The sequence below is a fragment of the Octodon degus genome, unplaced genomic scaffold (genome assembly GCF_000260255.1).
Source record: "Octodon degus isolate 3935 unplaced genomic scaffold, OctDeg1.0 scaffold00037, whole genome shotgun sequence".
NCBI classification, from domain to species: Eukaryota; Metazoa; Chordata; class Mammalia; order Rodentia; family Octodontidae; genus Octodon; species Octodon degus.
Window position 1 is genome coordinate 5,574,862 of NW_004524613.1, and position 13,647 is coordinate 5,588,508.

Genomic DNA, 13,647 nt, shown 5'->3' on the forward strand with positions numbered 1-13,647 from the left:
TATATATATAGGAACAGTACTGAGAATCAGCTGAGCACCCTACCATCATGCTCTGGGAGGAGCTACTTTAGCTGGAACATGCTAGGCTCCCCTCACCTTGACCCCTCATGCATGTATGCCCAGAGGAGCGCTGAGACCCTGTGCCCCCCTCTACCCTATGCCTCCCTCTACCCTATGCCAGCCTCCACTTGAGCTGTAGCCCTTTACTCTGGACTCCCAGGTACCCACTGGAATCCTGCTACAGGCCATCAGTAATAACAGCAAGTTGGAGCATCCCTGCAGGCTGAAAATAATTAGCCAACCCTCATATGGAAGGCCCTTCATTCTTCTACATCTTTGATTTCAGAATTCCCTTCAGGCCCTTAGATCTGTCAAGCCCTTTCTCCCTACAGTCCTCTTGAAGATACTGCACCAACACAAACTTGTATAATAAAAGGGCAAGATTAGATAAGCCACTAGGTCCCTTCTCTCCCTGACAAAAGATCTGGTTGCAAGTGGAAACTATGCTGGGGGTTGGGGAGTAAGGCAAGCACATGACCCAGGGCCCAGGACAGCAGTCAGAGCTGCAGAGCCCTGTTGATCTACAGGCTGAGCCCACAGTTACCCAAGGAGCCCACCGATGCACAGCCGGAGTCCGGGAGGCCAGGCCCCCAAAACTGGCAGAGATAGTATTGATTTCAATCTGTTTCAGGGCTGGGGAGCCATCAGAACTTCGCTGGAACATGTAGTCTGATCGGTTCAGACCCAGGAACACAGTCTGTGGGAAGAATGAAGGATGAGGACATCTGCCCTGAGGCTGACTCTAAGTCTAGCCACAGAGTAGGCAGGTAATATGAACACGATGTAGAAATAAGCGACACTAGCTAATGTTCCCAATCCCAGTAGGCTCATTCCAATCATCCCAGGATTGGTTATTGAGATGTGTGGAACGGGAGAGACCACGGAGAGGTACATTTCCATGAGACCAAAGCCTGAGCCATATACTTCTGATAAAAACAAAACAAAACACCAGATATGAAACAGGCAGGTGTCAGGCTGGGGAGGGGTCAAGAACAGTTACCTGAGCAATGCCCTCTTTTAGGACTTGCTTGTAGATGTCAAAGAGACGGGCAGTAAAGTCATCCCTTTTGATAGTGCTGGAGGGGGAAACACAGAACATTTTCCAGGCTACAATGGGACCTTAAAGGTCAAGGAGTCCCACCTTATCAGCTGACTTCTAAATCCTCTCTAGGTCTAGTGGTTAAATATTCATTCCAATCTAATGGTTAAGAATGGTTAAGAATCCAGATTTATGACCTTCTCAGACCAAAAAGCTACAACTCTTGTTGCACAGGTCCTGCTTTACCTTGGTCTTAACCATCCAGCAGAAAAGTATGAAGTCGAAATGTAAGAAATAAAGCCATGCTGTTAAGTTGAGCTGTGGGGGACTCAGGCCAATAATTTCTGACATTGCCAGGTAAACAGAAGACCCAATGCTATTATGGGCTACTGGACTCTTTTAGAATATTGTGCTGAGTTTACACACCTATAATATTCAAATAATGGAACTTAACAAAAAAAGGGTGTACAGATGAATGTCCATTTTGCATCTGTGTATTCAAAGAGGTTGGGATAGATATATAGTTGCATTCTCTTAATGAATAGAATGATTTGTTCTAATGGTGTTTGTAAATAGGATCACAAGTCCGCATCTTGTACAGCAATTAACCACTAAGAAGAATATATGCAGTGTATTATTTGTTGAAACTGTACTTCTGATTTGATTTGAAACTGTCTCATTGCTGTTTATCAATAAAACTTTGAAAAAAAAAATAATCCAGATTTAGAGCCCGGTGACCTGGATTCCAATCCCAGCTCTATTACCCACTTTTAGGCAACCTCAAAAAAATCATTTCAGCTCTCTCTTATATTAGTTTGTTCAACTGTGAATGAAGGGAAAAATAATTATATCACAGATTTGTGGTAAAGAGTAAATGAGACATTCCAGGTGAAGAATTGAATATGTTCCTCTGGTCCCATGAAGAACCCCAGAATGCCACATGATATAACTTTTCAATACTACAGAGTTCTGAGATTATACACATGCATCATGCTTATATTGAGGACCTCTCTTTTATAGCACTAATTACAGTTGCAACTTCTCTTTTTATTTGTACACTGTTAGTGTCATTTCTAATGTTTGTCCATAAACTGCATGGAATGTGGGTCTGGGGGGGCTCATGATCACAGCCCCATGTGCTGCTGTGACATGTGACATGGAGCTGGGGTCCATCCAGTATGGTTTCCTGGAGCATCAGGAAAGACACAGTGAGGAGGAATCCATGAGTCCTTAACACCATAGTTTTTGTTTCGAAAGATTCTGGGTGGACTCTGCACCCTGCCCAAGCCTGGTTTGTGGTCTCACTGTTACAGGGATCCTGCAGTGGAGCCTATTTCCCAGTCCTAGGTGAGGACCTAGTGAGTTCAAGGCCAGCATAAATTATACAATAAGACCCTGTCTTGAAACAGAATGAAAGAGAGAGAGAGAGAGAGAGAGAGAGAGAGAATGAATGAGAATATGCATGTAGGGGAAGATATAGGTAATCTGACTAGAAACCTAATCCTTCCTTCCCTCTGCTTTCCTCTAAAACTAGGCTTTACCTTCCCTAATTTCAAATGGAAATTTCAGTCCTCAAAGCAGGGCTGTGAGGTGAGGAGGGTGGGGGAGTGTCACAGTTCACAGAATCACAGAATGTCAATGTTGGGAGGAACCTTACACTTGAGCCACCCTCCCATTATTTTCCATATAAACAGATAGCCGATCCAGAATCAGGATTTCGCTTTCCTGACTCATATTTTACTGCTTCTTGTTTCTCCTGTGGGGTAGCTGAACTGCACCCTACCGAGTCAGCAGACACAGAAACACCTCATGTCTCCCCAGTCTTCCAGCCCCTTGCTTCTGGCAGCTCCTGACCCCCTAGGCCTCCCCACCTGGTACCTGGACAGAGTTTGCTCCAGGAAGGCAGCATTCTGGCTGACAGCATCCACTAGCACATTGAAGTCCATCTGCACAGCATAGGCTTGCTCCAGCAGGGCCTGGGGGACCCTTGAGGGGAGGAGCGTGAAAGGGGCATAGCTCACCACCTGGTCAATGAGAGAGCGGGGCAAGGGCAGAGCATCTGTGAATGGTGCATCTATCAACAACAACAAAAATGTACATAGATGCAACATATAATCTTATGCTGAAGGTAACTTTATTATTCACTTCAAAATAAAAGGACCTGAGGCAGGAGGTTAAGGAATAGGTCCAATATAGTCACATGGTAAGTGGTGCTAGGATTTGGGGCAGGATGGTTACTTCGCACACAAAAGCTCCAGCTGGTTGGTATTTGAAGCAGGGTTCCTCCTAGGAGCTCACACACCTTAACCTGAGTCTTTTAGATAGGACAGAGGGATAGCCCTGCTGGTAGGGCTGCAGCAGAGGTGAACTCTGACTCCCTGAACAGAAGCCAGGACTAGTTAATGGACCCGGAGTTCATTAACTGGATTCCTTGAACTTTTTTTTTTCTTTTAGTATTGGGGATTGAGTCCAGGCCTTCACATTGAGCTATATTCCAGCCCCCCCATCCCACTTTTTTTTTTTTTTTTTTTTTGAGACAGGGTCTTGCTAAGTCAGTAAGTTGCCCAAGCAGGGCTTGAACTTGGGCTTGAACCTGTGATCCCCCTGCATCAGCAGTCTACCAGAGTGCTGGGATTACAGGCATGCACCACTACATCATTCTTTGGATTTTGGTCTTTGGACTCTGACTCAAGTACCATCTAGGTAGGGCACTGTTTCTAGAAGGAAAAAATATATTCTGAGATTCCCAACAACAAATGAATTAGAACTTGGGCAGAGATGATAAGAAGTGCTGTGACTGACTTACAAAGAATTCCTGAGTTTAATCTTTGTGTGAAAATCAGTGTGCCCTTATAGTGGTACATGTTTATGGTGTTAAAATTTGTCATTTATAAACCAAATATGGTGGCACATGTCTGTAATCCCAGACTAGGAAACTGAGGCAAGAGGATCACTGTCAGTTCAAGGCCAGCCTGGGTTACATAGTGAATTCAAGGCCAGCCTGAACTACATAGTGGGACCATGTCTCAAAACACAAACAAATAAACAAAAACAGCAGAGTGCTTGGAAGAGTCTCTGACACACAGTAAATAATAACTGCAGCTAAAATCATGCAGCACTGTAGGCTGATCCACCTCTGTACTCAGTGCATAGAGGGGGACCACAGAAAGATTTAAAATGAAATCATGCTTCCTATCTTTCCCTGCATTAGAAATCTCTAAGGATTGTGCTTTTTCTAGGGTCTATAAATTCCCAGAAAGACCAAATGTTGGAGCTTTATATAATATCTACCTATTTATTAACAGGAGAAACAAAAGCTTGAAAGAGAAAATAATTCATCTTGGATTCAGAAAAACAATTTGCAAGATCTAAGTTCACAACCCAGGAATTCTATTCCCAAAGCTAGAGGCAGACTTTCCACAGAATCAGCTGGCTTCAGGTTCATGGACTTCAGCAAATATTCGTTGTGCGGACTCCCCACAGCCTGGCTCTGTGGGAACCAATAATACGAACGCTCTTAAGGTACATGGTATTTTTTTTTAAAGCAATTGCAGAAGAACTTGTCTAGTATGTTTCTTTGTGTACAAAGTGGAAAAGGAAACAGCTATTTACTTACAAACAGAATCTTGCCTGAAAGAATTAAGAATGCTAAAATACAAGCTGTCTCCAGGACGGGAGAATTTGGTACCAAGGAAATGTGGAAAGGAGGGTTAAAATGTAAACTCTTATAACTTTGTAATTTTGAACCATGAATTATTGTTTAACCTAGTCAAAAAATTTAAAGTTTTTGTTTTCTTTTAAATGATGAGGGTTTTTCCTCCTCCTCCTCTTCTTTTTTTTTTTTTTTTTTTTTTTTTAGTTTTTGAGATGAAGTCTTACTGTGTTGGCCAGGTTGATCCTGACTTGTGGGCTCAAGTGATCCTTCTGCCTCAGCCTCCTGAGTATGGGGACTTCAGATACAAACCACTGCAGTTGGCTAATGGATGGAACTTTTTCCTTTTTTGTAAAGATATGGCTTGGACTTAGCAGTTCTACTTTTACATATCTACCCTAGAAAAACAACATACACCTGTGCTCAAACAGGCAGGCACGTGGATGTTGCCTGTTGTGCTATTTGTAGTCATAAACACACTAGAAGTCACCTCCATAGTTATCAGTAGAGGAAAGTTAAACCATGACCCATCCAAATGTGGACTATTATGTGTCAGAATGAAGCTGACTCTTAACAGAAGGCAGAAGAGTTCAAAGAAAGACTGGTAAGTAGAAAACAAAAATACATCACGAATAGTATGTATGATACAATTTGTTTAAACTAAGAGCTGGCCAAATAGCTCAGCTGATTAAAGTGCCTGCAAGCAGGTGCAGGGGCCAGGTTCAATCCCAGGGCCTGCCGTGCAGGCTCCACCCCTGGGGCAGAGGGTGATTGAGACGGCATGGTGGTACACGCCTGTAATCCCAGCTCATGGGAGACTCAGATCACTATGAATCCAATCTAGTAGTGAGATTCTGAACACCTTGTAGACTCTTCCCTAAAAAAATACAAAAAAAAATTGTTTAAACTACATTTATCTACATACACATATCCATGTAAACACCTGAAGGGATATATCACAAACCAGTAACAGAAGAGAACAGTACAACTGGGGGATTAATGAATAATAGTTCCCTGGACATAGTACTTTAAGTAAATTATTTTCTAATTTTCTTATGTACCCAGTTAGTTAAGTACCTATTATTAACTTTTCACAGATCTGAAGAAAGTGCAGTGAGAGGTTAGTTAGGTGACTTGCCAAAATCACACTTTGAATCCCAGATTTAAATCTGATCACTCCAACATGCTGCTCTTCACACACTTTTAGAGATCTAGTTTAGCCCATAGAATAAAATAAAATAAAGTGAAAGAATCATGCCCAAAACCAACAGGGCTGCCCCCAGCCAGGCAGGGACCACTCAGTGGACAGGGGGATCTGAGCAGTGTGGGCAGTGCCATCGGGGGCAGGACTTACATTGGAGGAGCTGGGTTCCTGTGCGGTCCTTAGCAACACTCCCTCAGCCAGGGCCCGGTCCACGGCCTGCCGAGCCAGCTCCTCCAGCTGATGCTCATCCTGCAAGAGGCTGTCCCAGCTGGTGTCCATGTCAACCTGTGACAGAGAGCTTGGTGACAGATGGCCTAGGGCCCAGCAACCATGAAGCCGGTTGGTGGCCACCCTAGTACTCTGGGACTCTGGCTTGGTCCCATGAAAAGACAGTGTGGTACAGGAGAGTGGACACTGGCTAGTTTCAGTTCTTAACTTCCATGTAAACCAACAGCCTGACAGAGCTTTCCCAAGGTGTAACATTTTAAGGAAGAAGAGGTTCACAGAGGTGACAATGACTCACCCTAAGTATGACTGGAAAAGCCTGGACTTCAACTCAAGTCCTAACCCAGTACTTTTCATTAAGAAAGAGGCTCAGAAACAATGTGAGGGGGCTGGTGAGATGGCTCAGTGGTCTAAAGCACCTACTTAGAACAAGCTTGGCAAAGCACAGGGACCGCGGTTCAATCCCCCAGCACCACATGCCAGCCAGCCCCGCCCCCTGGTGGGCTGAGCTGGCCACACACACACACACACACACACACACACACACATAAATAAAATAAAAATTTAAAAAAAAAAAAAAAAAAAGAAACAATGTGAAACAAGGGAGATGGAGTAGACTGTTGATTTCCTATCATGGCTGAACATTCTGAGTTGCCTGGGGAGAAATACAGATTCCTGGGCCCTGCCTCAGTAATTCTGACTAAAGAGGTCTTACATTTGAAGAGTCTGAGAATCTGATTTTTATTTTATTCTTTTGATACACAGTCTCACTACGCGGTTCGGACTTGTATTAATCCTCCTATGTCAGCCTCCTCACCGCTGAGATTACAGGCATGCACAACCAAGCTTGGTTTCAAGGCAGGTGTAGCACGTAGTACTGGCAACTGAACTCTTGAGTCTGCCAGCCAGGAGCTTAGACCACCGAGCTATCTCCCTGTTATAACCCATGCAACTGATTCCAATTTTGGAACTCTGTATGTTTCCACCACTGTAACTTTATTAACAAGGACTATTTGGTATAAGCTAACAACTTAAACTCCATCTTCTAACAAGCTTTGTAACTTCCATTTTGTAAAACCTTAATTTGTTTTGTAAACCCTCCCACCCACGCCTTCCCTGAAGAATGTGGCTGTTTGTGCAAATAAGAAAGTGTTCCTCAGCATTCCAAGAGAAGATAAAAAACGTTCCTCAACATTCTGCAAAATAAGTTAAACTGTCCTTCCTGCGGGAACAAACAGAATGCCTGAAAATGGGTAAAACTGTCATCAGATGTCCTTCTGACTACCAAGACAAAAACAATGCCTAAGTCAAATAAAACATATTCCTGTAGGGTTTGCAAAATGTGACCTTGTCTATAGAAACAAAGAGTTAACCCTCAGTCATGACTAACTCAAAATAAGCTTCATAAAATCCTCCCTCCCCCTACTCTTGTGGTTTTTCTCTTTAAAAACTGCCTCACCTAGACTAAGCGCACACCTACTTGGAGAAGTGCTGCCGCCGAGCTCAGCTAAATAAAGTACTTTCAAGTTGAGTCCAGTTTTTGGATTTTTGAGTTCCAACATTCCCAGCCTAAAATCTGTATTTTAAGTAATTTTTTTACAGGCTAGGAACAAGTTGAATAGATTATTAACTTCTCACTCCAGCAACTCATGACAACAAGATTTCAACCAAACCACATAGTAGACAGAGAAGGAGCTCTACAAACAAGGGGAACACTCCCCTCTTGCTAGTCAGAAGCAAACTGAGAAGCAGGATGTGATTATATTCTACATATATGGACATCTATCAGGAAGGCAGCAAAAGACAGCAAATACCTTTGAGAAATCACATTAATAGGATAGAAATAACAAAAGCCAAATACTCAATGTAGAAGGATGAGTCTGACTGTTTTCCCAGACACACAGAGATGCATCAACTCACACCTTGATGCTCACTTACTTTACAGCACGCTGCAGTTTTAGGAAGACCTGGATGAAAATCTGGAAATACCAGTCACTAATTTTGTTCTGCCTTTGGTCATTTAATTTTAAGGACAGAACATGGCTATCCAAATCAGTGGTCTGCAGGAAGAGTTAAGTGAGCGAGAAGCCTCCATCACAATCAGCTTTGTCTCCCTCTCCTCCTAACAGAGCTGGATTTAGACCAGTTCTATGAGTCTGCCCATCTCAGCACAATGTTTTAAATGAATGAGCATGTGATCTCAAAAGGATCCTGACAACAAACTTACTGGATTAGAGGCAGATCATAATGGTAAAGAACAAGGCTCTGGCATCAGACAGATCCTGGCTAGAGCCCATATTATTACTTCTTTTATAAGGTCAAAATGTGGATTAAATGAGAAAAACCTGTGACAAGTGTCTCAGCACGTCTGGAGCTTGTATTAGTCCATTTTCTTTTACTATAATGTAATATCTGATGGATAACTTCCTAAAGAAGAGCTTTGTTTAGCTCTGCTTTGGAGGTAAGGACAAGACACTGTGAGGACTTTATGGTCAGATGGCATATAGTGGTGGGAACGTGAGTGAGAGGGAGCCAGAGGTGTCAGGCTCATTCTTATAACTACGGGTCCCACAAGCCCTGTCTTAATCATTCCAACCTTTAGCTCTCTCAACAACCAAAGGATCTCCCACTAGGTCCTACCTCTTAAAAACTGCACTACCTCCCAACACTAATACACTGGAGACCAAGCCCCAAACACATAAACCCTTGAGGGCATACTCACCCCATATCCAAACAACCAAACTATACATGGAAGCTTGGGGCAGGGGGCTATACACCCTTCACAAGTGGAATGAAACTTGTCAGGGGTCACTCAGCATCCTGGAGATAGAGCCACAACTAAACCATAACACTAACATTAGACTAATGGGACCCTGTATTAGTCCTCATCTTTTCGCAAACTGTTTCCAATATCTATATGCTGTTGGGCCTTTGGTGGGCAAAGACTGATTTGCATTTAATACCAGAACCCTGACTAGGTAGTGGGAACACAGAAACAAGACCTAAAACTAATCACTAAGTAAAGGCTAACTGGGCCCTTGACTTTTCTCATTCCATAGACTCAGCCTTTCTTACGGTTTTCTCTTTTGCTGACGACACTCAAATCTATAATTTCACATTGGTATTTTCATGATCCCAAACTAGAATATCCAACTGCTTCCTGGGAATCTCCGCACAAAGAATTTGTTGTCTCCCCCGAAATATACTTCTCCTTGGATGAGCCTCACTCTGGCCTCCTGGGTACTTCTGTCCTACACTCAATTCTCCAATCCTGTAGATTCAGCTGCCCAGAAGAACTACATAGCTCTGAACTCTTTTGTCTGTCTCCAGTTAGCAGTCAAGTCTTCCCCATGCTCATTTCTTGCCTAGGCAATAAGCAGATTGAATAAAGCATCTTCAGTGACCTATATATGCCAGCCTTTCTCCCCCTTTTGGGTCTCTGCAGGGGCTGTTTTCCCCGTGGGACACTCCTGGCCACTCCTGATTGGATTTTGGAAGTTGTCCTGTTCTTCTCCATCCAGAGCTTCTACAACTCCATTACATTTCCCAATATCACTGGGACAGCATTTGCCTTGCTCACTTCTCTACCTATCAGCGCCAAGTGGTATATTCAGTGAAAGTTAAATACATGAATCACCAAAAGCTTAAAACGCTCACAAAGAAATCCTGTTGGACTTTAGCCTTAGGGCGAGGCCAGTGCCTGCCCAGAGTGCGGAGCAAATGCCTAGACTTGCCCACTTGGCTGCCCGATCACTCATCTTAAAAGTTTGGTCCTAATCTATCCCACTATTTTTTTTGTCTGTTTGTTTTTTCCTTCTTTCCTTCGTTTCGTATAACTCTGACTGTAGTCTCACCGGTACGGTGTCCCCTACACTAGCCCGATCTGAAGGCGCGAGATCTGGAAAATCTAGAATCAGCACGCGCCAGCCCAACCCCCTCACTGGACACAAGTTTGTTTCCCTATGCCAGCGATCTGTTTCAGCTACGAGATCTCTCCGTTTCCAGCGTTCCAATTCCTCGCCAGACCCCTCCCTCACGTCTTTCCTCCCGAGGAAACGTGACCCTTGCCAGCCGCCGTTGCTGAGCACCAACCTACTGGTTCGCCGTCCGGTCGCTCACCGCACTCAACGCCCTTGCGCCGTTACCCAGGCTCAGGGGGCGGGGCATCGAGACACTCCAGTGCGCTTGCGTAGACCGCCCTCAGTGGGTTTGAGGAGTAGGGCGGGGGCAGGGAGGGAGAGACAGCGGCCTGTGGAGCTGGACGGCGGCCGGGAAGGGGCAGTCCGTGAGAGAGCCACCTTGGCTTTAGGAGTGCGTCAGCTGCACTTAGGCGTATCCGACCTTTGGAAACACGGGAGGGACCAGGCTGGGTCAGTAGGGTGCCACGGGTGTGCTTAGTTCGTACAGCGTGATAGCTGGCGACGTCTGGTGTAAGATAAGGAAACTTGATGCTCCGATTGGGACAGTCACTTTAGGGACGCAGTTGACAAGGGTAGTAATAGGTCCAGAGATGGTCAGAGGCTGGCACGAGGTTGCATAGCACGTTAGGTGCTGCGCAGACAGTATTGGAACGCAGACTCTTTCGCAGCACTGTCAAGTCCCAGAAAAACCTACCTGGTTTTTCTCACGGAGAAAGCCTTTCAGGCGAAAATGTAAGCATTTTCATTTTTCTAGAAATTTGGAAGCCAGGACTGTTTAATAGTAACCCAGTGTTTCTCATACTCCTCCAGTACCCTTTGTATCGGGATCTGAAACAGTTTTTTTAGGTTCATGATCCTGCCTCCACCTCACTGGTTGGCAGCGCTAGTGCCTTACCAGTTTGAATGTGAAGCACCTGATAAGAACGTTAAATTAAAGTGAAATGTGTCAGTCCAAGCCCTAGGGAATTAGCCACGCCTAAAACACAACACCTGCTTTCAATTCAATTAAGAAAGTAAACAGGGTAATAAATGAAAAAAAGAGATAAGAAAAAAAAGAAAGTAAACCAATTGGGTGGAGTGGCCCGCACCTATAATCCCAGCACTTGAGAGGTTGAGGCAGGAGGATTGCGGCAAGTTAGTGGTCAGCCTGGGCTATATTAAGAGATCCTGTCTTCTTGCCTAAGGAGAGTCACATGAGGAGAAGACACTCTCTCAGGCTTTCACAGAGAGCACATTGGCCAAGCAATGGCCGTGACTCATCCACATGGCTGCACTGACAAAGGTTCTACAATCTGAGGTACAGGATCTCAGGATAAATCCCGAGGGCATTTCACTGACCTTCTCAGACCAAAAAGCTACAACTCTTGTTGCACAGGTCCTGCTTTACCTTGGTCTTAACCATCCAGTAGAAAAGTATAAAGACGAAATATAGGAAGTAAAGCCATGTTGTTATGTTGAACTGTGGGGGACTCAGGTCAATAATTTCTGACACTGCCAGTTAAACAGAAGACCCAATGCTATTATGGGCTACTGGACTCTTTTAGAATATTTTGCTGAGTTTACACACCTATAATATTCAATAACGGAACTTAGAAAAAATGGGGTATACCGATGAATGTCCATTTTGTATCTGTGTATTCAAAGTGGTTGGGATAGATATACAGTTGCATTCTCTTAATGAATAGAATGATTTGTTCTAATGGTGTTTGTAAGTAGGATCACAAGTCTGCATCTTGTACAGCAATTAACCACTAAGAAGAATATATGCAGTGTATTATTTGTTGAAACTGTACTTTCGATTTGATTTGAAACTGTCTCATTGCTATATGTTTATCAATAAAACTTTGAAAAGAAAAAAAAATAAAAAAATAAAAAAGAGATCCTGTCTTCTGTCTTTAAATTAAAAAAAAAAAGTAGACAGTAGATGGTACTTTTCTGAAGGATTTAGGGACGAGTTTGTGGGTCTTAAATGCCTAAGTGGTGAAGGGGATAGGGTTGTAAGTGTGGAGTAGAATGCTCCAAGAGGCAGGACCCAAAACAGCGAAGGCATATAAATCCTTAGTGTTTGGGGTTTGTTTTGGTTTATAGTTGGGGTAGGAAGACCTGGGGTTCAGAGCAGGATATTAGGAGCTCAGTTTTGGAGAGGTAGCCTTGGATGTCAGGTCGAGTTCCGCAGTTATTCAATGGGCAGAGGAGCTGGCAGAGCTCTCAGGAGAGGGAAGGATGTAGTCACTTTTGTGTGTTAGGTGCTAATTAAGTGTGACAAATAGTTTAGAAATGAGGAGAATAGGTTCAGAGAGATCAGAGATAGTGAAGGTGTGAAGTGATTAGGTTGACCTAACCAGGGTCTGTGGAGATGGAGAAAAAGGGACTTCAGATTCTGCTTCAGAAGGGAGAAAGTACTGCGACTGACTTTAAAGCCAGGAACCCAAATCTTTCATGCCTTAGACAGAGCATGCACAGGGCAGCCTGAGCTCTCTAATCCTCTTGTGTGGATGGCAGTAATCTAGCTATTGCCAGAACATGTTTGCAGATGCCTTTTCCTTGTGTTCTGCACCTGGCTGAGATATGAATCAGGAATGTCTAGAATAAGTCACAGGTAGCAGAAAAAGGCCATTGTATTAACCAGGAACAAAGCTGTTTCTAGAGCAGCAAGAAATTAAAAGTCAAAACACACAACCCGGAGTTCTCCAAGGTTCCTCCTTCAAGATGGGTGCCCAGTGACACATATCAGGTGTCTTTTGGAGAGATTTGAGGAGAATGCCAGACCTTAGCACCTCCCTGGGTGATTCCTTTACATTGTGTCAGGTAAGATGGCTTCATTTCCATGCTGGAGGTGGGACAGCTCAGAAGTTATGTGACTTGCTCGTGATGACCCAACTTGTGGTGGGACTGGATCTCTCAGCAAGATTTTGTCTTTCTTCTTCCTTGCCTGGATGATTACTCCTAAATCCTGGCCTGACTGACTCCCTGTCATTCAAAGGTTGCTTCCTTAGGAACCTTCAATCTGTTCTTGCACCTTTGTGAGTTTTCTTAGTACCTGAAATTATTACTTTTATCTGACTGTTGACTCATTCTCCTGGAACAGGGCATCACTTTACTCCCAGAACTCAGAATTGTGTCTACCACTGAGTAGATGCTCAATAATATTTGCTGAATGGCGGAAGCAGGTTGGGGAGGGAAGGATAGACACTGACATTTAGCGAAAGTTTAGGATGTTTCAGGTACTTCGCACAAATCCTCTCATCTGATCCCCTCACAGTCTTTCAAGGTAGATAATGAGTGGATAAAGATTATGCTAAGGAGGTTGTCAGTGTTCGTCACTTTTGAGACTTAGACTCTTTTGAGACTCTCCATCAGACACAAACTTTTACATATATAACGTGGAAGAATTCGCAGGGATACTCAAAGAGATCTCAGATCAAGAAACCCAGAATGAGGGACCTCGTCCAAGGTCTTTGTGGCCACAGGATTTTGCTGGTTTCTCACTCTACAGCAAGGACATATTCCATTTAGTGTTCTGCAGGAAGCCTGCTGAGGATTCTGG

General features: G+C 43.9%; 1 protein-coding gene across 2 annotated transcripts in view; it reads right to left on the reverse strand.

Moving 5' to 3' along the window:
- Positions 1–10,343, reverse strand: part of Gss (glutathione synthetase) — a 24,984-nt gene extending 14,641 nt beyond the window's left edge. Inside the window, exons 1-5 of one of the 2 annotated variants that reach the window (XM_004630839.2) lie at positions 10,273–10,343; positions 6,106–6,240; positions 2,978–3,123; positions 1,061–1,136; positions 618–757 (exon numbers count right to left, since the gene is read on the reverse strand). In XM_004630839.2, coding sequence (XP_004630896.1) covers positions 618–757; positions 1,061–1,136; positions 2,978–3,123; positions 6,106–6,234 — 491 coding nt within the window. In that variant the 5' untranslated portion in view covers positions 6,235–6,240; positions 10,273–10,343. Of the gene's footprint in view, positions 1–617; positions 758–1,060; positions 1,137–2,977; positions 3,124–6,105; positions 6,241–7,639; positions 7,660–10,272 lie in introns of those variants that run through there. The other variant, XM_023714782.1, reaches the window with a different exon arrangement.
- Positions 10,344–13,647: the final 3,304 nt, after the last annotated feature.